Source organism: Anomaloglossus baeobatrachus, chromosome 1, assembly GCF_048569485.1.
Source record: "Anomaloglossus baeobatrachus isolate aAnoBae1 chromosome 1, aAnoBae1.hap1, whole genome shotgun sequence".
Taxonomy (NCBI): Eukaryota; Metazoa; Chordata; class Amphibia; order Anura; family Aromobatidae; genus Anomaloglossus; species Anomaloglossus baeobatrachus.
In genome coordinates this window covers 138,613,724-138,639,067 of record NC_134353.1, presented here as the reverse complement: position 1 = coordinate 138,639,067, position 25,344 = coordinate 138,613,724, and the positions used below count along the sequence as shown (strand labels likewise).

The window sequence follows — 25,344 nt, the reverse complement described above, 5'->3', positions numbered from 1 at the left end:
AGCAGGAGCCGGCTTCTGCGGAGGCTGGTAACCACAGTAAACATCGGGTAACCAAGAAGCCCTGTCCTTGGTTACCCGATATTTACCTTCGTTACCAGCCTCCGCCGCTCTCACTGTCAGTGCCGGCTCCTGCTCTGTGCACATGTAGCTGCAGGACACATCTGGTTAATTAACCCGATGTGTGCTGTAGCTAGGAGAGCAGAGAGCCAGCGCTAAGCAGTGTGCGCTGCTCCCTGCTCTGTGCACATTTAGCTGCAGTACACATCGGGTAATTAACCCGATGTGTGCTGTAACTAGGAGAGCAAGGAGCCAGCGCTAAGCGGTGTGCGCTGCTCCCTGCTCTGTGCACATGTAGCTGCAGCACACATCGGGTAATTAACCCGATGTGTGCTGTAACTAGGAGAGCAGGGAGCCAGCGCTCAGTGTGCGCTGCTCCCTGCTCTCTGCACGTGTAGCTTCGTGCGGTGGTAACCAAGGTAAATATCAGGTTGGTTACCCGATATTTACCTTAGTTACCAAGCGCAGCATCTTCCACGCGGCGCTGGGGGCTTGTCACTGGTTGCTGGTGAGCTCACCAGCAACTCGTGTAGCGACGCTCCAGCGATCCCTGCCAGGTCAGGTTGCTGGTGGGATCGCTGGAGCGTCGCAGTGTGACATCTCACCAGCAACCTCCTAGCAACTTACCAGCGATCCCCATCGTTGTTGGGATCGCTGGTAAGTTGCTTAGTGTGACTGGACCTTTAGTATCCCTGTTTTATCTGTCTTTGGGATAGTAGATTAAAAAATGAGCACTGGGTGAGCATGCAAAGGCCTCTGAGAGAACACATGGTAGTAGGAGAAAAGAATGAAATTAAACCCAGCCCAGGGCGTTTTCCATTTTTTTTTTTTTTTTGCTCACATTCTTCCAAGAGCCGTAACTTTTTTATTTTTCTGTCAATCTTGCCATATGAGGGCTTGTTTTTTTGCGGGACGAATTGTACTTTTAAATGAAACCATACGTTTTACCATACAGTGTACTGGAAAACAGCACAAAAATTCCAAATGTGGAAAAACTGCAAAAAAAAAGTGATTGCACAATAGGTTTACTTGTATTTAGAGGATTAAAAAAAATTCACAAGTCTGTCCAATAAAAGTGGCGCACGTTTTGCGCCATTTTCCCAAACCCGTAGCGTTCTCATTTTTCGGGATCTATGGCTCAGTGACTGCTTATTTTTTGCGTCTCGAGCTGACGTTTCTAATGGTACCGTTTTTGCGCAGATGCTACGTTTTGATCGCTTGTTATTGCATTTTGCACAAAACTTGCGGCGACCGGAGAACGTAATTTTGGCGTTTGGAACTTTTTGCCGCTACGCCGTTTACCGATCAGATTAATTGAATTTACATTTGGATAGAGCGGGCATTTTTGAACACGGCAATACTAAATATGTGTATATTGTTTTATTTATTTTATTTTCAATGGGGCGAAAGGGGGGTTATTTGAACTTTTAAGTTTTTGTTTTTTTTATTTTTTAAAACTTTTTTTAACTTTTTTTTTTATTTTACTAGTCCCCCTAGGGGAGTATATGGATCAGCAATCTGATCACTCCGCCATATTTGTAGATTTCAGCTACAGAGCTGAGAACTGCAGATATGGTGCTTTAGGCGGGCTTTGCACGTTGCGACATCGCAAGCCGATGCTGTGATGTCACACGCGATAGTCCCCGCCCCCGTCACAGGTACGATATCTTGTGATAGCTGGCGTAGCGAAAATTATCGCTATGCCAGCTTCACATGCACTCACCTGCCCTGCGACCGTCGCTCTGGCCGGCGACCCGCCTCCTTCCTAAGGGGGCGGGTCATGCGGCGTCATAGCGACGTCACACGGCAGGCGGCCAATAGCGGCGGAGGGGTGGAGATGGGCAGGATGTAAACATCCCGCCCACCTCCTTACTTCCGTAGAGCCGCCGGCGGCAGGTAAGGTGATGTTCCTCGCTTCTGTGGCGTAACACACAGCGATGTGTGCTGCCACAGGAACGAGGAACAGCATCGTACCTGTCGCGGCAGCATAATTATGGAAAAGTTGGAGCCTGCACCGATACGATAACGACGCTTTTGCGCTCGTTAATCGTATCATCTAGAATTTACACACAACGATGTCGAAAGTGACGCCGGATGTGTGTCACTTTCGATTTGACCCCACCGACATCGCACGTGCGATGTTGCAACGTGCAAAGCCGCCCTTACTCTCAGTGCTGGCACTATGCCGCCACTGAAAGTGACTCATGTTAGCTACAGGCGTCATCACATGACCCTGTGCTACCATGGCAACCACCGGAAGTCACGTGATCCCGCACGTGACTTCCGGTGGGGGCGGCGGTAAGTAAAAGTAATGGCCGTGCGCATATACATCTTGCTTCCAGATTTTGGCAGCGAGATGTAAAGGGGGCTTTACACGCTACGACATCGCTAATGCGAACTCGTTGAGGTCACGGAATTGGTGACGCACATCCGGCCGCATTAGCGATGCCGTTGCGTGTGACACCGATGAGCGATTTTGCATCGTTGCAAAAACGTGCAAAATCGCTCATCGGTGACATGGGGGGTCCATTCTCAAAAATCGTTACTGCAGCAGTAACGAGGTTGTTCCTCGTTCCTGCGGCAGCACACATCGCTCAGTGTGATACCACAGGAACGAGGAAGCTCTCCTTACCTGCCTCCCAGCCGCTATGCGGAAGGAAGGAGGTGGGCGGGATGTTACGTCCCGCTCAGGTCCGCCCCTCCGCTGCTATTGGGAGGCCGCTCAGTGACGTCGCTGTGACGCCGCACGGACCGCCCCCTTAGAAAGGAGGCGGTTCGCCGGTCACAGCGACGTCGCCGGGCATGTAAGTATGTGTGACGGGTCTGGGCGATGTTGTGCGGCACGGGCAGCGATTTGGCCGTGTCGCGCAACAGATGAGGGCGGGTACCCACACTAGCGATATCGGGACCGATATCGCAGTGTGTAAAGCCCGCTTTAGGGGTTAAAAGTTGTGGCTGGAAAGAGATTCTACTCGTAACTCTCAGGCACACATGTCAGCTGTTGATATCAGATGATGTGTGCAGATCGCCGAGGCCTGCCCATGGCAGGGGGCGGGGATTAACCTCACATGATCCATGACAGATATAGCCGTCATGGTTCGTGAAGGGGTTAAAGAACCGTTGATTGACAATAATGCAATCATTTTCCAACCACTGCACATTAAATTAGGTTTAATGAAGCCATTTGTAAATGCTCTAAACAAAGAGGAAAAATGCTTCAATTTCATCTGCAGAACATTTCCGGAGACAACCATGGAGAAACAAAAGGCGGGTATTTTTGATGATCTTCAAATCAGAGGATTCATGAAAGATCCACATGTCAATGACTCATTGAACAATGCTGAGGCAGATGCATAGTATTTTTTCACTATGGTTGCATAGCATTTTCTTGTGAACTATAAAAAAAGATAATTACACTGAACTGGTAGAAAGAATGCTATCTTCTTTCCGTTATCTTGATTGTACAATAAATATCAAGATGCATTACCACCAGTCACTAGATCTTGAAATAATAAGTACCACAACTGAATGTGTTTAAAAAAATGTTCCTCTGCAGAGATAATCGTATATATGTGTCCCTGCTGTGTACTGTGTAATGGCCATGTCTGACCGTACAGGGACATGGTCTGATCATACCACAGCTCCTGGGCAGGGGAAGACACAAGAGAATATACAAACATTACATCACGGGATCAAAGCCCATTCTTATTGTGAGGTAAAACATTTCCCTGTTTGTTTTTTAGAAATGTTTTACCTCAAAGATAATTATTTGCAATCTCTTGCTGTAATGTCTGTATACCGATGCTTTTTTACTTCTTCCCCGGCCCAGGAGATGTGGTATGATCAGACTATGTCCCTGTGCAACCATTACACAGAGCATAGCAGGGGCACATTTATAAGATTATCTCAGTACAAGAAAAAAAAATGTAACATCCAATTGTAGAAATTATTATTCCAAGATGTATTGATTAAATTGAACTTTGTTCTTGGGAAAACACCTTTAAGAACTATAGAACTGGGATACCCACATTATGGTGGATTAATCTTGGTTTATTCAAAATGACTGCCATGGTGCAACTTACCACAAGAAATCTTTAAAGTGTCGAGTTTTGATGCGTTTTTTCCCAGGAGATGCAGTATTGGTGCAGGAATATAGGTGTATAAATTCCAGCACCAAATCTTCATCTCTTGGCAAAAAAATGCGGTTATCTTCCAGGAGATGCAGGTCTTATTCAACTCAATGAGTTCATGCCAGGTGAGTTTATCTGTGTGCCATGGGAATCTCCAGCTGTGACCACAGGTAAATTCAGTGACTTCTTAGCTGACAGCGGTGTCTCAGTCGGTGTCTGCCTGAAGCAGCAGCAGGCGTTCATTTTCTCTAAAGTGCCCGTGCGCTGCAACTCAGTATGTAGCAGAGCCAGGATCATCGTGGGACCTCATGGTGTGGAATATGATGGACTTGGGTGTTTTGGGGGGGTTAATAAATTGGAGAAAGAGTGTTGTTTTGGGTTTTTTTGTTTTCTTTTAAATAAAGGATTTTTTTTATGTTTTGTGTTTATTTGTTTTCACTTACAGGGTTAGTAATGGGGTGTCTCACAGAACCCTCCTCATTAATAATCCAGAGCTTAGTGGCAGCTGTGATTTTTAACAAATCACAGCTTTCATTAAACCCTTATACTGTCCAGATTGGCACCGCACCAGGGCAATCGGGAATAGCCGGGTTAAGTGCTGGAATTCTCAAATCTAATAAATGCAACAATTCCAGAACAGCTTTGGGCTTTTTTAGAATGGGGGGCACAATAACAATGGGCCTCCCCAGCCTGAGAATACCAGTCCCTAGATTTTGGCTTTATCTTGGCTAAGTATCAAAATTGAGGGGGACCGAATGTCCTTTTTTTAAATTATTTATTTAAATAATTTTAAAAAAGCTGCATGGGGTCACTTGTATTTTAATACACAACCAAGATAACATGCACAACTGTGGGCTACAAACCTCTGCTTTATCTGCGCTGGGTATCACAATATGGGGGACCCTACGTCATGTTTTTATTATTTTATTTTTACACCACTATAGGGACGCAGACAGCATGTGTGATTTTAATCAATTACAGACGCTGTCACAGAGGGTGGGGGTGCAGTCTGACTGCAACCAATCACATGCACCGGGACTGACGGTGGGCGGAGTAAGCGAGTAAGCAGTGAACATGCAGGAGAGCTAATGATCGGACCTGGACGCAGTATTCCAGCCGCAGGGAAGGTCGGTAAGTATAACTGTCCTGCTTTATTCATAGAATAATAGAATATTAGAGTTGGAATGGACCTCCTCAGTCATCTAGTCCAACCCACTGCCCAAAGCAGGATTCACTAAATCATCCCAGACAGATGTCCGTCCAACCTCTTTTTAAAGACTTCCATTGAAGGAGAACTCCCAACCTCTCGTGGCAGCCTGTTCCACTCGTTGATCACCCTCACTGCCAAAAAGGTTTTTCTAATATCTAATCTGTGTCTCCTCCCCATCAGTTTCATCCCATTGCTTCTAGTCTTTCCTTGTGAAAATGAGAATAAAACTGATCCCTCTATAGTGTGACAGCCTTTAAGATATTTGTAGACAGCTATTGGGTCTCATCTCAGTCTTCTCTTTTGCAAGCTAAACAATCCTAAATCCTGTAACCGTTCCTCATAGGACATGGTTTGCAGACCAGTCACCATTCTGGTCACTCTTCTCTGAACTTGCTCCAGTTTGTTGATGTCTTTTTTAAAACGGTGGTGCCCAGAACTGGACACAATATTCCAGATGAGGTCTGACCAAAGAGGAGTAAAGGGGGATAATGACTTCACGTGATCTAGACTGTATGCTTCTGTTAATACATCCTAGAATGGTGTTTGCCGTTTTGGCTGCTGCATCACACTGTTGACTCATGTTCAGTCTGTGATCTATTAGTATAGCTAAGTCTTTTTCACACATGCTGTTGGATAGCTCTATTCCTCGCATGCTGTATATACTCTTTTCATTATTCTAGCCAAGATGTATGAATTTGCATTTTTCCCTATTAAAAACCATTCTATTAAGGCTGCTTTACACACAGCGACATCGCTAGTGATGTCGCTCGTGAAAGCACCCGCACCCTTCGGTTGTGAGTCAAGGGCAAATCGCTGCCCATGGTGCACAATATCGCTAGGACCCATCACACGTACTTACCTGCCTAGCAACGTCGCTGTGGCCGGCGAACCGTCTCCTTTCTAAGGCGGCGGTTCGTGCAGCGTCACAGCGACGTCACACGGCAGCCGTCCAATAGAAGTGGAGGGGCGGAGAGCAGCCGAAAGAAAGTGACGCCCACCTTGTAACCAGAGGACGCAGGTAAGGTGTTGTTCCTCGTTCCTGGGGTGTCACACGTAGCGATGTGTGCTGCCTCAGGAACGACGAACAACCTGCGTCCTGCAACGGCAACGATATTTGGGATTAGAACGACGTGTCAATGATCAACGATTAGGTGAGTAATTTTGATCTTAAGCGGTCGTTCGTACGTTTCACACGCAACAATGTCGTTAACGAGGCTGGATGTGCGTCACGAATTCCGTGACCCCCAACGAGACATCTCGTTAGCGATGTCGTTGTGTGTAAAGCCCCCTTTAGTTGCTGTCCACTGTTCCAGCTTGTTTAGATCTTGTTGAATCCTCTCTCTCTCTTCTCTAGTATTAGCTTATCCTCCTAGCTTTGTGTCATCAGCAAATTTAATCAGTTTAACCTTAATTCCTTCATCTAAATCATTGATAAAAATGTTAAACAACACAGGGTCCAGGACAGAGCCCTGTGGTACCCCACTTGAGACAGTCTTCCAACTGGATGTGCAGCCATTTACGACCACTCTTTGACTCCAATCACTAAGCCAGTTACGAATCCAAAATAACAATTTAAAAGTTCGGCCTTCTCAACATCATTCCTTATTTTCTTTCTTTTGCAGCCCCCTAGAAATTACGAACACCATTTTATAACACATAAATTCGGATCCCTTAGACTTATATGGGTTTTGACATCCAGGGTCACGTTCGGCTGTGGAACCCATTTTTTTTCCCTTTAGTCTGTGCTGGCGAACCCAAATATCAACAAGTTTGCTAATCACTAAACGTATTACTTTAATATTATATCGCAAACTATAACATGCAGATATTTGATTGCCCGATTCTGAACATTTCATATACTTCATGTAAATTGGAAGCTTCTGGAAAGACCACAGTCATCTATATATTCAGTGCTGTTCCAGCAGCAGGTATAAACTGATGCAATTATGGTAATTTATGCACAATAATTCAAGATATGCACTGTCTTTATGTAGAGAGATAATTATGAGAAGGGAAATAAAAAGAAAAAAATCCCCAGTAATTGGCGCTAATTATCTATAACTTTTGAGAATTTTTAAAGTTAATTGCTAAGTTAATTAATAAAAGAGAACCATTAAATAAATTACCTATTTTAAATACATTTTAAAAAGGATTAAAAGTACAAGAAGGTATCAGAGTGTGAAACATTCTTACCAAAAACATCTTCTTCAGCTCCCCCAAGGCCACGAACAAAATGTTATAACTTGTATCATCTTCTACATTCTCAAATAATATTAGTATAAGGGCATTGGGATATACAGCGCTGGCAAAAATTAAGAGAGCACTTCCAAATTGTCAGTTTTTCTGATTTTTTGTCTTTATAGGTATATTTTTGAGTAAAATGTAAATTGTTCTTTTATTCTATAAACTACTGACAACGTCTCCGAATTTCCAAGAAATAAATTTTGTATTTATGTTCTGAAAATGAGAAATGGTCAAAATAACAAAACAATGCATTGCTTTCAGACCTCAAATAATGCAAAGAAAACAAGTTCATAATCATTTAGAAACAACAATACTGATGTTTTAACTTAGGAAGAGTTCAGAAATCAATATTTTGTGCAAAAAATGTGATTTTTAATCCCAGCTTTCATGTATCTTGGCATGCTTTCCACCAGTCTGTTACACTGCTATTGGGTGACCTAATGCCACTCCTGGGCAAACCCTGGGCAAAAATTTAAACAGTTCTTCTTTGTTTGATGGTTTCTGACTATCCATCTTCCTCTTGCTTACATTCCAGAGGTTTTCAATGGGGTTCAGGTCTGGAGATTGGGTTGCCCATGACAGGGTTTTGATGTGGTGGTCCTTCATCCACAAATTGATTGACCTAGCTGCGTGGCATGGCACATTGTCCTGCTAGAAAAACCAGTCCTCAGAGTTGGGGAACATTGCCTGAGCAGAAGGAAGCAACTGTTTTTCCAGGATAACCTTGTATGCGGCTTGATTCACACGTCCTTCTCAAAGATTAACCTGCCCAATTTCAGCCTTGCTGAAGTATCCCCAGATCATCACCGATTCTTCACCAAATTTCACAGTGGGTGCTAGACACTACGGCTTGTACGCCTCTCAAGGTCTCCATCTAACCATTGGACGACCAAGTGTAGGGCAAAGCTGAAAATTAGGTAAAGAAAATTCAACAAACATTTTTGCGAAGGACGTATGAATCAAGCCACATACAAGGTTATCCTAGAAAAACAGTTGCTTCCTTCTGCTCAGGCAAGGATCTCAAACACTGAGGACTGGTTTTTCCAGCAGGACAATGTGCCATGCCACACAGCTAGGTCAATCAATGTGTGGATGAAGGACCACCACATCAAAACCCTGTCATGGCCAGCCCAATCTCCAGCATTGGACTGGCGTTGCGGGTCAGGCGGTGAGAACTTCAAATAATGCCGCCCGGAGTTGGCGTGTGCGCAGATGGAGATCTCGGAATAAGCTCTCATCTGTGCAGGCTCCGCTTCCGGCCCATTGATCTCCCTTCAGTAGACTTCAGGAAAATAACCCAGAGGTGACGCTTGGGCAGATGAGATCTCGGCTTGCCAATGATGAGCTCAATCTGCGCTGACTCCGGGCGTTATTTCTTTAAAGCCCTCACTGCCTGCAGCCGCCCCAGCACAGCAGCCAAAGTCTGCACCGCAGCCCCAGTTTCCGCCGCTGCACCAGCACAATCTACATTTTATGGGACACCCACCGCCCCTGCTTCCTATGACTTGTCCACCACCGCTACTGCCCCCCTCCAGTAAGATGGACCCCATTTTATTTTCCAGCTTTTTTTGCTCTGAATTTGGGGTGCGTGTTATAATCCGGTGCGTCTTATAAAGCAAAAAATACAGTAAGTCTAGTCCTATGGTCTTTGGCACTCCAACTTTGAAAAATAGACTTCTGGTATCATAAAATTCACTGGCTCTACTGCTTTAATGACAGAACATTTATAATATGGAAAGGAGGACCAAATGTTGTGTCTAGAGTTAGACTTAAGCGATAAATAGAGAATCTGTCACTATAAGAATCATCCCTCGTTTTAATTGTTTTCATCAAATATTAACACATATCTTTTTAGAAGAATCTTCTTCTTTCTGTAAATGGACTGATCACTTAATTTCTGTCTTTAGTGAACACAGATTTTCCCATTACTGAGATAGGAGATGGCAGTTGGTGCTCAGAGTTCTATGCAGAACTGTAACTGTCATTTCAGGAGAACTTGCAGCAGAATTTCTGTCGGTCTCCAGCTCTTCCCTCCTTTTCCCTCCCTCTCTATATAACCTTATAAGCACCAAGTGTCATTTTCAATCTTTGCAATATAAATATCTGTCTTCACTGAATACAGATCTTAAGAGATTTTACCCCTGACTTAAGAGTAAATGACCAGTCCAGGAAGAGAAAGAAGCAGATTTCTATGATAAGATATATTACAAAGTTGCTTATTTTCATGTGTGGTTTATATTTATGAATTAAAAATTAAAACAATGGTTACACTTTAAATTATAACTATTACAGCGACTAAACAATCTAGCTAAAGTTTCCAACTTTGGGATAATTGATGCTAAAAAATATCAATTTAAGAAGTTGGGCAGAGTAAAGTAAGTATATTTTCCAAAATACAAATAAAGAGGCTGCTAAAATTTCAATGAAGGAATGACTGAATGCAATTTCTGATTTTAAGTTGTATCTTCAAAAGTAAAATATTTTGTAACAAAGAACATTAGTGAATGGGAACAAGCTGTAGAGGGCAGTAATGTTTCATCAATCTCATTAGCTTCTGTCTAAAAACAATATGTCACCACCTTAGTGAGTAAGCTGTATTGCTAAAGGACTGTATACAGGCATTCATTAACATATGAACAATGCATGATTATTCTGTTCTAACATGTCCGTTTTTTTAGTTACTCTTTAGCCTTTGTAGAATTATAGTGGAATTAAATAGTGTTGTATATTTTACAATGTACTATTACTTACTATTGTGAATATACTCTAATCTCACATGTAAGAAACCTGTCAGTATTTCAGACGGCAGAACACGCACAGATAAGTAATCAATAATATTGATACCCACTTGTAAGTTAAAGAATTTATGTCACAGAATAACCTCTTTTACGAACATGGAAATCTGGAGTTGGGGGAATGCAGCTTCCCGCTGCCGGTGCAAATTCGAACCTCTTGGCAGAAGACTGGCCAATATTATTAGGGTTTTCTCTTCAAGACAACTCCTCGATAGAGATGAGTGGATCCGTTGAAGTTCGGTTCAGCGGGTTCAACTGAACTTCAGATAAAGTTCGGTTTGGGACCAGGACTTGATCTGAACTTCATTGGAAGTCACTAATTGAGCAGTTTGGGTCTTCGCCCACATACAGTCAACCATAAACAGATCACTTCTGGGATCGGGTGGGCAGGAGCTTTCCAATTTTTTTTTTTTACTGCATACTGCATCCGATTCCGTTGTGACCCCCAGTGCGAGCCATTCAAACATTGCAAGCGGCTAACACTGGGCTGAGTACCAAGCTTTCCCAAGCACAGCGATGCTCACCCGAGTGATGTTCATACATATAGCACCCAGGTCCGAATCTGAACTCCTCGGGTTCACTTCTCTTTATTCCTTGATAAACAGAAGCCCTTCCTAGCTTCTCTAATATCTGGTGATCTTCTGATATTTCTAAGAGAACACATTGGTCATGTAATGGTCACTTTAGTACTGTGTGACATGAAGAATGGATGACCATTTAAGGTTGGATGGGTATAGCAGATCTACTAAACAGTGTGGCTTAAAAAGAGGTATTCCAAAGCAATAAGACAAATAGAAAGTCTAGTATTTTACTTGCCAAGCACAAAACCCGTGTACAGATGAAACCTGCAGAGCCAAACAAACTATATAGTAAGTACCACCTAGGAGAATTGGCTACTTTACATGTCAATCTTCGACCCTTTAATGAGCTTTACAACATGACCAGAGATGAATACAAGAACAAAACCTCATCCAGAGACAGCCTGTTTCAGGCCATTTGCCTCTCAGCAGTGTATATCAGTGTGGCTGGCAGGATGAGCTATTGTTGAGATAACATGTAAGGCTGCTTTCACTTTCGCGTTGTTTTGCATCAGTTGCAATCCGTCGCCTTGAGGAAATATGGTATCCTGCAAAATATTTTGCAGGATTTCGTATTTTCCCTATAGACTTGTATGGATGACGGATTGTGACTGATGGCCTTGCGTTGCATCCACCACGTGATGGATCAGTCGTGGAATGACTGACTGTCGGGCGGCAGGAACACAGCATGTAACTATTTTGAGAGGCGGAATCCTTTTGTTTTCACTGCGCATGCTCAGTTCTTGTGTTTAATCATTGAAATTAATGTCTCTCTCTCGGCGGCCGAACGATCAGCTGATCTGCCGGCGGTGGCTACTATGAACGATCAGATGATCGCCCGGTGGCAGACTTTTGTGAACGATCAGGTGATCACCCGGCTTTTGTGAACGAGCAGCTGATCGCTCGGCGGCCGGCTACTGTGAATGATCAGCTGATTGCCTGGTGTCCGACTTTTGTGAACGATCAGCTGATCGCCCAGTGGCCGGCTACTGTGAAAGATCAGCTGACTGCCCGGCGGCCGGCTTTTGTGAACAATCAGCTGATCGCACTGTGGTCAGCTATTGTGAACAATCAGCTGATCGCCCAGCTGATCGTTCACAATAGCCGGGTGCCGGTAAAACAGTAAAAAACCCCAAAAAACAACAGATTGTTTTTTTGCAGCATCAGTCACATCAGTTGTGCCACTATCTGCAACGCATCCATTGCATCAGTCACACAACTGATTGCAACTGATGCAAAACGACGCAAGTGTGAAAGCAGCCTAAGACTCATTAACCCCTGCACTTGGCTAATTTTTTCAATTCTGACTAGTGTCAATTTATGAGGTCATAACTCTGGAACGTTTCAACGGATCCCAGTAATTCTGAGATTGTTTTTTCAAGACATATTATACTTCATGTTAGGGGTAAATCTAGGACGATGTTCTTTGCTTTTATTTGTGAAAATATTGGAAATTTTGCAAAGATTTTGAAAATTTCCAGACATAACTTTAATGCCGTTAAACGATAGCATTATGCCACTCTAAATAGTTAATAAATAACATTTCCTACGTGTCTACTTTATATCAGTTCAATTTTTTAAACATATTTTTTTTGTTAGGCAGATAAAAGGGTTAAAAGTTAATCATCGATTTATCATTTTTTCGACCAAAATTTACAAAACCATCTGAAGGGACTGAGGGGTCTATGTCACAGAAAATACCCAAAAGTGACATCATTCTAAAAACTGCGCCCCTCAAATTGTTCAAAATAACACAAGAAGTTTATTAACCCTTCAGGTGATTCACAGTAATTAAAGCAATGTTCAAGGAAAAAAAATATATTTCACTTTTGCCCTCAAAAATGTTACTAATTTAGCATTATCACAACAGGAGTAACAGGAAAAAATGCACCATACAATTTATTGTGCAATGTCTCTTGAGTACGCCGATAGCTCATATGTGGTGGAAAACGTCTGTTTGGGGAGATGGCAGGGCTCGGCAGGGAAGGAGCACTATTTGAAACACAAAATTGTTTAGAATTGATAGCGCACGACATGTGGCGTTTGCAGAGCCCCTGATGGGCCTAAACAGTGGCAACCCACAACAAGTGACACCATTTTGGAACCTAAACCCATAAATAAATTTATGAGCACCTTGAGCCCCCAGGTACTTCACAAAATGTTATAACATTGAGCCATGAAAAAAAAAACCAACACATTTTCCGCATAAACATGTTGTTTTAGGGCCAATTTTTTATTTTCACAAGGGTAACTGGAAAAAATGCACTGTACAATATATTGTGCAATTTTTTCTGAGTATGTTGATACGCCATATGTGGTGGAAAATACTATTTGGGGGCACAGTAGTGCTTGGACGGGAAGGAGCACCTGATGACATCTGGGACAGAGAAAATCCCCACAAGTGACACTATTTTCGAAAGTACACACCTCAAGGAATTTATCAAGATGTATGGTACGTAGTATGAACTTCCACGTGCTTTCAGAAATATAGAATATTGAGCTGTGAAAATTAAAATCTGATAATTCTTCCCACAAAAATGTTGCTTTAGCCTTAATTTGTTTTCCACAAGGATAACTTGAGAAAATCATCATACAATTTGTTCTTCAATTTCTCGAGTACATAGATAGCCCATATGTAGTGAAAAACTATCGTTTGGGTGAACGGCAGGTCTCAGAAATTAAGGTGCACCCTTTTGATTGGGATAGATTGCGGACAACAAGTCAAATATGAAGAGCCCCTGAAATGCCAAAACAGCAGAAATCCCCACAAGTGACCCCATTTTGGATTTTCATTTTTTTCCACTGAAATGTTGCTTTGGCCCCAAGTTTTTAATTTTCAAAAGGGATTATGGGAAAAAACTAATTATAAAATTTATTCCGCAATTTCTCCTGAGTATGCCAATGCCCCATATGTCGTTGAAAACTAATTTTGAGGCACAGTGCAATGCTCAGAAAAAAAGGTGCGCCATATTAAAGGGTAGATTTTTCTGGAATGGTTTGAGGGTGACATGTCACATCAGGAGAGCCCCTGAGGTACTAGAACACCCCCATAAGTGACCTCATCCTACAAACTACTTCTTTCAGTGAATTCATTTGAATCTGTTGACAGGTTTGTGCTATGTAATCTGAGAGCAGCATGATGTAGGTGCAAAGTCAGATTCCAGCCATGTGTCAAGTACTGGGCTGTGTGCTGCTGTTTCAATAAAATAAGTGTTTTATCAGCAGGAGATCATCACAAGAGTACTAGTAGAGCCTCATGGATCCTGGCCCAACCACGCCACATTCACCGATTAGCAGCTGTCAATATACACTGAAAGCTGCTAATCAGTGGTGTGGGTGGGATTATACACGGCTCAGTTTTCGGAGCTATGAAGATTTGTAGCAGAAAAAACTATGATTTTATAATAACTGCTGCACCCTGTAAACGAAGTGACGTATTGCTGGAATTATGGTCCCTGTCCCTATCAGGCTGCAGTCAGAATACATAGGAAACACCTGCTGACAGATTACCTATAATGTCTTGTCCTGACTCAAGATTCAAATCTGTAACTTTTCTACATCAATCCATGTTTTCTAAAGCCAATTCTTTTGATAGGATTGAAGGTTTTTGCCTCTCCAGCCCATACGTCCAAAGCTTCAATGATTTTTATGGCACTGTTCTCTGCATGTGTTATCATCGGAGATTAAACCTGTCAACAGACTGGGAAACATCCGGAGAGTTAAACGGGAGAGATTCTCATAACTATAGAATAATAGGACTGTCTGTAGTCTATACAAGCCATACAGCTATAGCAGGTGAAAGCTTTATAAATGGCACCTGCTACCTCTGCCGGTATTGGCATCTCGGCATCACATGGTGCCAAGCTAAGATTCGGTGCCAGCTGCTGGAGACACTGAAAGGCAATGTATTCACAAACCTGTTGCCTTTCACGAACTATATCACTTTGCTGAGGATTGTAACAGATGCTGCAGTAGGATTTTTAAGGATATCATTTCAATGAAAGCTTTGTTGTCTGCATACAAAGTATGGCTTCCTCCAAACACCTACTGTAATTCTGCTGCCGCTTATTCAGTCTTCTACAATACAAAGGTTTTACCATCATTATATTTCCATTACTAGACTAGAACGTAACAATTAAAAAGCTAATTTAACCTAAAACCTGCTAATAGAGGTCACTGATCTGCTGGGATGCATTGGTTACGCTCAGTAAGACTTTAAGCAGATACAACATATACTTAAAGAGGTCGAGAAAAGATAAAATAATATACTCCTTTTATCATGGATTGTGTCCTGTATCACAGCTCAGCTCCCTAGAAGTGAATGAAACGGAGCTAGATGCATACAATAGGTAGAAAATGATGGATCTGCTTGTACAAGGAAGTAGTCAATTTAGCTGGCTACATATGCGTGTCTTAAAGAGAATCTTTCACCAGGTTTTTTCCTAATCTATTTGAAAGCAACATGATGTAGGTACAGAGATCCTGATTCCAGCAACATATCATTTACTGGGTTGCTAGCTGCGGTTTTGGTAAAATCACCATTTTATGTGCTGCAGATACACCAGTTCTCTGAAGGCTAGGCCCTGTATAACCCCACCCACACCATTACTTGGAAGCGTTCTGTGTACACTGTGCATTAGTGATGGGGTAGGATTATACAGAGCTTATAAATACGGAAGATTAGATGGCAGAGATTACTAGTCCTCTAGTGATAAAATCAATTTTATCAGCAGGAGGTTATCAAAACAACAACAGGCAGCTCATTAAGTGACAAATCGCTGTAATCAGGGTCTCTGTCCCTACATTATTGCTTTCGGATTAGCAAAAACCTAGTGACAGATTCCCTTTAATATAAGTTATACCACATATACAATTTATCACTGTCCTACCAAATACTAGATATTCTCCTGATCATTGGGGGTCTCATCTCAAAGATAGAGCTTGCAAAGTTCGAAGTTTAATCTCTGCTCAGCTCATCCTCTATGGGACTGCTGGAAATAGCCAAGTACAATGTTCAGCTATCTCCAGCATTCAGCATGATCAACATCCGCTCCATTCAGGTGGGGCTTTGCAGATGTGGCGCCCCTGACTGTCAGGTGCCACAGGGTATTGCATTCAGTAACAGGTGCGGTGCTAACCCCGGGATTCCTGGAAGACCAGTGCCGGTAAATACCATTCAAACACACACATCCATGCCCTTTTTCCCAGACTGGGTAACAGGCTAGAGACGGATCTGATAGATGGCCACCTATTGGTCGGGACTTATCCAATCCGCTGGTCAGACACCTGGGAGGAGGAGGGGCTGGTCAGAGCAGTTGAGAGTAGACAGACATCTTGACAGTCAGTCAGACAGTCTGTGGACGGTCAGTCAAAAGTCGACGCTCAGACAGAGAGTGTAAAGTGACTTATTGAGCTAAAGGAGTATTGTCACCAGGGAGAGTACGGTGTGAGAACTCACTGGACCGAGCACCGGCGAGGTGCAAAGACCTACTTCTGGAACAGGCTTAAAGCTCACCTGATAAATCTGCCCGATGAGGGAATCATCAGGGTTCCTCACCAACGTTAGTGTCCAGGGCACAGCAGCAAAGAGGGAAACCGGGAACGGGGACAGCGCTCCAACCCAAGAGAGGTTCAAGCTGCCTGCCATACGGGCCAGGACTGTAACAATAGGAGGGGACCCCAAAACAATAAAGGCCACGGGGACCCACCAACTGCAGACAGGTGCATGGAAGTAAAGCTCACCAGGTCACTACACTGGCACTGGGATCAAGGGAATACTGGATTATCTGAAGCCCAGATTGGTAGAGACCAGCACCAGCCAGGTTGCAGTTTCACAGAACCCGTGAGTAAAGAACAAGTTACACCGCAGCCCCTGTGTTGTCTGAATTCTTCCTACACCCCTTTATCACCAACTTTCACCATACTACAACCACCATCATTCTCCCCTGGGACTTAGCTCTACTTGCGGAAAGCCATAACATCCAAGCTGCTTATGGTAATACCACCAGTCCCAGCAGTGAGAGACTTTGCAGTGGCGGCTTTCCCCACATAGCCGCATACTGCAAGTGGTGTCACGAAAAACATTTTATTTATTCTTATTTCCCTTTTTATTTTCCCCCTTTTTTTAAGCGATCCCCAGGGTCACAGAACCGACCACGCCCCGCGACACGTCCCTGTGACTCAACGCCCGAGACCGAGTACCCCAAGGCCCTGGGGTGTGTCACAGAGACTCGTACTCATGATCATTAGGGGTCCTAACCACCAAACCCCCATTGATCAAAAGCTTATGCTTTTATCCTATCGATAGAGGATACCTCAAACTTGATACAACCTCTTTAGTAGGTAACATGAATAATTAGGAAGGGGCTCAGTACCCTACTTTATAAGCCAGAGCAGGACGCTGCAGACAATTCAACAGAGACTTCTCTGGTAGAACTGCCCATGTATTGTCACAGATGGAAGTATGGCAGGCTCGCCACCACATGGATGATGGTCACACAGCGTGTCTACTTCCAGGCAAATACACAGATTATGACACAAAATAGGCATACCTCGTACAATGAGAGCAGAGCTTTTTCTAATAGCATATATTTTGCCAGATTAAGTAAAGGAAAAATATGAATCACTGAAAGTAGCGGAAAAATTATGAAATCATCAATAAAAACCCCTACGTAGTACAATGTTGCCCCCCTTATGGCTTTTATGATGGCCTGGATTATTTGGCGTATACGTTTCTCTGATGGTAAAATTTTACAAAAACTTTCTAACATAGATCAGCTTTATAAGATGGAGCTTTGTCATCTACAAACTTTTCTCTCACCTAAACTTTTCCTTGTGATTGAGATCTGCACCATGTCATTGCACTGAAAGGTCTGCAGAAAAACCTTAACCTTCTTTTCTCGGTGGCAAGGTACACTATCATCCTGAAAATTATCATTATCAAACTTATTTTCTACAAAAGTGTCCAACTTTTCTGTGCACTGATTGTTGAAGTAATGACTGTCATTTCCCTTGGGCCGTTACCTGACGTGCAACCCAATATCACAAATGAGTAGGGAAATCTGATTTATTACTTCAGGCAGTCATCTTTCCTTAGAGGGCACCAAAATAACGGCATTTAGATGATTTTTTTTTCTGTCATGACTATTACCTTCTATATCCACTTTATTCTTTTTCTTTTGTTTTATTGTGCATTTTCAATTTCAAGTCAATTTGCTACGAGCTTTATATCCCAAAACTCTGATGTCCTCCTTCTTCTACATTTTAATATGAAGCCTGACAGTGAATCCCATATTCAAGGTGTGGTCTTAGAAAGGCTCTAAAGAGGGGTAATATTATGAATAGATCAGGGATTTTTACGTCTTTTTTTTTTTTTTACACACCCTAAAATATACATTTCCTTTTGCAACTGCTGATTGACATTGAGAATTGCTTACTTGTAACTATAACACCAGACGTTTCCCATACACTTTAGATTAAAGCTGGCCCAGCTCACCAATATTGACTGATCGCCACCTTTTATTTAAAATAAACTCTAAAGGCGGATTCTCATGCAAATGTGATGCCCAGAACAGGGCACAGTATTCTAGATATGACCAGACCTCATCTAGAATACTGTGTCCAGTTCTGGGCACCACATTTTATAAAAGACATCAACAAAATGGAGCAAGATCAGAGAAGAGCTACCAGAATGGTGACTGGTCTACAAACTATGTGCTATCAGGAACGGTTAAAGGATCTGGGAATGGTTGGCTTGCAAAAAAGAAGACCGAGAGGAGACTTAATAGCGGTCTACAAATATCTCAAGGGCTGTCACACTGTAGAGGGATCAGACCTCTTCTTATGTGCACAAGGAAATAAAAGAAAAAGGAAAGCGCTCCCTTGTGTGATTCGTAGCTAACAAGTGAACAAACGTTTTCGGATAAAATACTCACCTATTCCCGTTGAGCTGAACAGACACAACGCTGAGTAAAAGCCTGATAGTATCCACCTCCTTAATGCTCACAGATTTAGTAGGTTCTCCTCACCTCTGTTCAGTAATATTCCGGATCTTCAACCCCAAGTCCTGTACCTCCCTGGGTGCAACAAATGGATTGCTGTCCCACTCAGGGAGCAGATCAAAATCAGAGTAGACTAAGAGGTGTCTCAATGATCGTTTGTATTACATCCACAAAGAAGTTGTCTCAGCTCCCCATTTGCTGTCTACAAGTCACTGACAATCGCTCCTTCCACCCGGCAATTGCCAGACAGCTGGCACACCTGACCGCTTCGGCGAGACCGCCTGCTCCACCCAATACTGGAAGCTGAATGAATATACAAAGCTCAGCAAAAAATGGGTCTCCAAGTCTTGCGCTGCAGGTCAGGAGTAAACCAGAAAAACTCATAATAAATAAGTTATTTATTAGAACACTAGAAAATATATAAGAGCACTACATGTTACTGGGGCATTCTGCCTCCTTCCTCAGGTGCATGAGGAAGGACGCGGACCGCCCCCATAACGCATAGTGCTGTTATACATTTTCTAGTGTTCTAATAAATAACTTATTATGAGTTTTTCTGGTTTACTCCTGACCTGCAGCGCAAGACTTGGAGACCCATTTTTTTCAGACTTTTGTGGATTTGCACAAGGAAAGACTAGAAGCAATGGGATAAAACTGATTAGGAGGAGACACAGATAAGATATTAGAAAAAAACTTTTTGACAGTGAGGGTGATCAACAAGTGCAACAGGCTGACACAAGAGGTAGTGAGTACCCCTTCAGTGGAAGTCCACAAAAAGACACTGGACAGACATCTGTGTGGGATGATATAGTGAATCCTGCTGCGAGCAGGCCGATGGACCAGATGACCCTGGAGGTCCCTCCGACTGTAATATTCTATGAGATCAGTGTCCAGGCTTAAGGCTATGTGCACACGCTGCGTTTTTTTGACGCTGCGTTTTTGGCTGCTAAAAACGCACAAAAATGCACCTACGGCACGATTTGGTGCGTTTTTGGCTGCGTTTTGCTGCGTTTTTGATCTCTGCGTTTTTCTGCGTTTTTCCAATGCATTGCATGGGGGGAAAACGCAGAAAAACGCAGGAAAGAATTGACATGTCTATTTTTTTTTAAGCTCAAAAACGCAGCTTAAGAAAAAAAGTTGTGTGCGGACAGCAAAAATGAAAACTCAGACTTTGCAGGGGAAGCAAAGTCATGCAGTTTTGAGGCCAAAAATGCACCTGAAATACGCGCAAAAACGTCGTGAAAAACGCACTGTGTGAACTTACCCTAACAATTCTTTGCGTATAGGAAAAACGTGGATTTCTCTGGAATAAGATGTAAGCTCGCAGTTATCAATGTGTCATTTTATTCAGTTTCCTATAACCTACATGCCCATACAGATTGTTTAGAAGACGGCTTAGATGCTGTAGCCCACATATATACTAAAAAGAAAATAAAAGCGACATTTCCTGACTTTTAGGACTCTATATAAATTCTATTATATTGTTATTTGATAATAATGACAGGAAAACACTGAGCAATAACCAGTCATCACATAGGACATTTCTTAAAAAATAATTCACTCACCTGCATACAGAACATTGTCTCTGAGGTTGAAGGGCGGTGAACATCACGATAACAGAATAATTTCGAGGTGGTGCCTTAACAAATCTTCTGAACTTGTCACCGTTCATACGAATGACAGATCGCCGGGAGCTCCATTCCATCATCTGTTCCACTTTTTCACTTAAGAGATTCTAAAAAAAATAGCAAGACGATGAAGTCAAAGACTACATTGTAATCCAAAAATGACAAAATAATAAGACAACAATAATAATGGTCCCAATGTCTAGCGATAATAACATTATCATTAATTTGGAGCTCAATGTTTTGTTTTGTTTTTTTAATTAACCTAAAAACAAAATAAAACCTGTAAAGAAAATGGAACTTTGATTCTAGTAATCCTGTTACAACTGAGACCACTTCTGACATGTAAAGCCAGTCTCTGTCTATATATGCCAATTGGTTAACCCCGGGTGATTTTCCATTTCTCCGTTTTGTTTTGCTCACCTTCTTCCGAGAGCCGTAACTTCTTTATTTTTCGGTCAATCTTGCCATATGAGGGCTTGTTTTTTGCAGGACGAGCTGTACTTTGAAATGAAACTATACGTTTTACCATATAGTGTACTGGAAAACAGCAAAAAGATTTCAAGTGTGGAAAAACTGCAAAAAAAAGTGCAATTGCACAATAGTTTTTGGGATATTTTATTCCCTGTTTCACTATATGGTAAAACTGATGTGTTGGTGTGATGTCTCAGGTTGGTATGAGTTTGTAAACTTTTATCTAAGGGGTTAAAAAAATTCACAAGTTTTTCCAAAAAAAGTGGTGCACTTTTTGTGCCATTTTCCGAAACCGATAGCGTTTTCATTTTTCGGGATCTATGGCTCAGTGATGGCTTATTTTTTGGGTCTCGAGCCAATGTTTTTAATGATACCATTTTTGCGCAGATGCTACATTTTGATCGCCTGTTATTGCATTTTGCAAAAAATTTGTGGCGACCAAAAAACTTAATTTTGGCATTTGGGGTTTTTTTTTACCGCTACACCATTTACCGATCAGATTAATTGATTTTATATTTTGATAGATCGGGCGTTTCTGAACTCAGCAAAATCAAATGTGTGTATCTTTTTTATTTTTTTTAACCCTTTAATTTTCAATGGTGAGAACGGGGGGGTGTTTTGAAGGTTTTTTTATTTTTTAAAATTTTTCTTTATCTTTTTTTATTTATTTTACTAGTTCCCCTAAGGGGCTATAAAGAGCAGCTGTCTGATCGCTGTTCCATTTCTCCAGATCACAGCTACAAAAAAGCTGAGTTAGGCTGTGTGCGCACGTCACGTTTTTTCATGCATTTACGCAGCATTTTAAACTGCAGCATAAACACATGCGTTCTGCGTCCCCAGCAAAGTCTGAGAATTTAGCAAATTACATGCGCACATTGCGTTTTTAAGCGCAGCGTTTTGCATGCCAAATTTTTTACAAAATTGATGCGTTCTAAAAAGCAACATGTCACTTATTTTGTGCATCTTGGATGCTTTTCCCACTCTGTGTATGGTAAAGCAAGCATCCAGAATGCATGCATTCTGCTTTCAAAATGCATCCAAAACGCAGCTTTTGGCTGTGTTTTGAAATGCACATACACTGACAAAATGCTGCAGAATATTTGTCACGGCAGAACTCAACGTGCGCATATAGCCTAACTCTCACTCACGGCAGTCTGCCGGCCGTGAGAGAAAGTAGAGCGGGATTAACCTCATACAATGCATGACGTACCCAGTAAGTCATGTGTTGTGAAGAAGTTAAAGTAACAAATCAATATCAGTAGCATCAACTAGGGTGAAATAATGAATTTTTCAATGTTATCAAGATTGGGCGGCACGGTGGCTCAGTGGTTAGCACTGTAGTCTTGCAGCACTGGGGTCCTGGGTTCAATTCCTACCAAGGTCACTATCTGCAAGGAGTTTGTATGTTCTCCCCGTGTTTGCGTAGGTTTCCTCCGGGTACTCCCGTTTCCTCCCACACTCCAAAAACATACAGTTAGGGACCTTAGATTGTGAGCCCCAATGGGGACAGTGTTGCCAATGTATGTAAAGTGCTATAGATTTAATAGCGCTATATAAATGAATAAATTATTAATTATTATTATTAACCCCTTAACAACCCATGAAGTACATAGCAAGTCATCAGTTATCTCCCTGCCTTTGATGCAGGCTCGCACGATGAGCCCAAATCTTTCCCTGCCCATGTTGACTGATCTGATCACCATCATGTGCTTCTAACAGCCGTGTGTGGATCAGAGATCTGCCTGCAGCTGTTAACCAGTTAAATCCTGCTGTCAATCTCTGATAGTGGGATTTAACATGCACCCACAGGGAGCGGGCATTAGCAGCTCCCATCTGAGCTCCCGTGACGTCATTATGGTACGCCAATGGGTAGTTATGTCAGCTGATGACCCCAGTGTCTGTCATGACGATCCTCCTGTAAACGCCGGCTGTGAGCCGGCATTCATAGGAGACTGTGATTTCTGCTGTACAGAGCAGTGCTGATGTACTGCTGTGTATAGCACAAATGATTGTACAATCGCAGCTTCAAGTTTCCTAAGGCGGCTAGTAAAAACAGTAAAAAAAAATAATTTAAAGATGTGAAAAAAACTTAAATCACCCGCCTTTTTTCCCCACTGAAAAAAAACAAAAACCCATATATGGTAACGCTGCATTCAGAAATATCTGATCTACTAAAATATAAAATAAATTAAACTGCCCCAGATCCCAAAGAGTGAAGAAGACATTACGACTCTCACAATGTAGCAACACAAACAAGTTGTTTTTTTTTTAAATAAAACAAAACTATTCGTTTGGTATCTACTAAATCATACTGACCAGGAGAATCACACTGCCAGGTCAGTTTTATGGTAAAATGAAGGCTGTAAATAAAATGACAAATTGTAGAACTTAACTTTCTTTCTATTTCTCCACACTTGGATTTTTTTTCCCGCTTATCATAACATCATAGGATAAAATTAATGTTGCCATTCAAAAGTGCAACTCATCCCGCAAAAAAACAAAAAAACACGCCCTCACACGGCTATATTGACAGAAAAATAATAAAAGGCATGGTTTTTGTAATAAGGAGAGGAAAAGTACTAAAGCACAAAAATGAAAAATCGCTTGATCCTTAAAACACACCAATCAGCAGGATTTTCCTATATAACCTAAAGCTATACTGGTGCTATCATGTTGATTCTATGCATATCTTTAGTTGTCAGATAGGATATATAGTTTTAGAAACACAAGCAAGTAAAGTTTTTAAAATGAGCAGCTTTCTAATTGGCAGCAGTTGCCAATTAGCGAATATCTGGGGTGGGTTTTCATAGTGAATCTCTTCCCCTATCTGTTATTTATGCTAATTCTATTATAGAATTGTTTTATTAAGTGGCTAGAAGGACCTTTGCTGATGTCATACCCATGTGAATAGAAAGGGCGGGACCTCAGCTAAATTGCCGATACCAGGAAGCAATATTATTTTTCTGTTGGCTGAGGCCCCGCTTTTTGGTTACATGGGTATGACATCAGCAAAGCTCCTTCTAGCTACTTAGTAAAGCGCCTCTATAATAGAATTAGCATAAATAACAGATAGGCGGGGGGAACAACAGGCATGAGGACTGGAATCACTATGAAAACTCACCCCAGCAATTAGCTGATCGGCAGTTGTTGACAACTAAAGGTATGTATAGAATCAGCCTGATAGTGCCAGTATAGCACTGGCTTTAGGTTATATAGGAAAATCCTGGTGATTGGTGCGCTTTAAGGGTTTAGAGCAGTAAGTTAAAATGTTATTTTCTCACATTTTCTTCCCAGTGATTATAAATATTTAAAAAGTATAGCATTTGATAATATGTCATGTGAAGGTTGAATATTGGCAAAGCAGAGTACAGCAACCTCAGCTTTATGACACTAACAAGTTTCTTACTTCACTTTAATGTATGTAAAATCAAAGACATATTTTGTCTTAGATTATTTTCTTCCAAGGCTAATCAATTTTTTAATTAACGTGATTTTGATAACTTTTTATAATTAGTGTTGGTCTCTTCTTTTATTATTTAACCCCCTATGGCAAAATTATATACATGCACAACAGAACTGGGGTGAGTGTGTGTGGAGGCGGTACAGAAGCTGAGCTAAATAGGTGCCGGCTTTGTTACAACAGTAATACGATCATTGCTGTTAATCATTTAAATGCTGCTGTCAATCTCTGATAGTGGCATTTAAATGGAGTGGTTGCTGATGCGTGTGTTTCAGGTGTGCATTAAAATACATCCACAGATGTGTCTGTAATTAACTCAGATGTTGTCAATAAACCTATCAGAAGCTTCCAAAGACATGACAACATCATATGAGCTGTCCCATATTGTTTAAAGGCATAATATTCTTAAGGGGGCTTTACACGGTAGCGATATCGCTAGCAATTTGTAGCGATAGCGAGCGTGTAAGTACTCGCCCCCGTCGCGCATGCGATTGTTTGTGATCGCTGCCGTAGCGAATATTATCGCTACGGCAGCGTCACACATACTTACCTGGTCGGCGGCGTCGCTGTGACTGCCGAACAATGCCTCCTTCAAGAGGGAGGGACGTTCGGCATCACAGCGACGTCACCGCAACGTCACTAAGCGGCCGGCCAATCAAAGCGGAGGGGCGGAGATGAGCAGGACGTAACATCCAGCCCACCTCCTTCCTTCCGCATTGTGGCCGTCGGCAGGTAAGGAGACGTTCCTCACTCCTGCGGTGTCACACACAG

At 42.2% G+C, this 25,344-nt stretch overlaps 1 protein-coding gene across 1 annotated transcript in view; it reads right to left on the bottom strand.

Moving 5' to 3' along the window:
* Positions 1-25,344, bottom strand: part of TUSC3 (tumor suppressor candidate 3) — a 425,953-nt gene that overhangs the window by 228,940 nt on the left and 171,669 nt on the right. Inside the window, exon 2 of the mRNA XM_075347077.1 lies at positions 20,580-20,749. Coding sequence (XP_075203192.1) covers positions 20,580-20,749 — 170 coding nt within the window. The remainder of the gene's footprint in view (positions 1-20,579; positions 20,750-25,344) is intronic.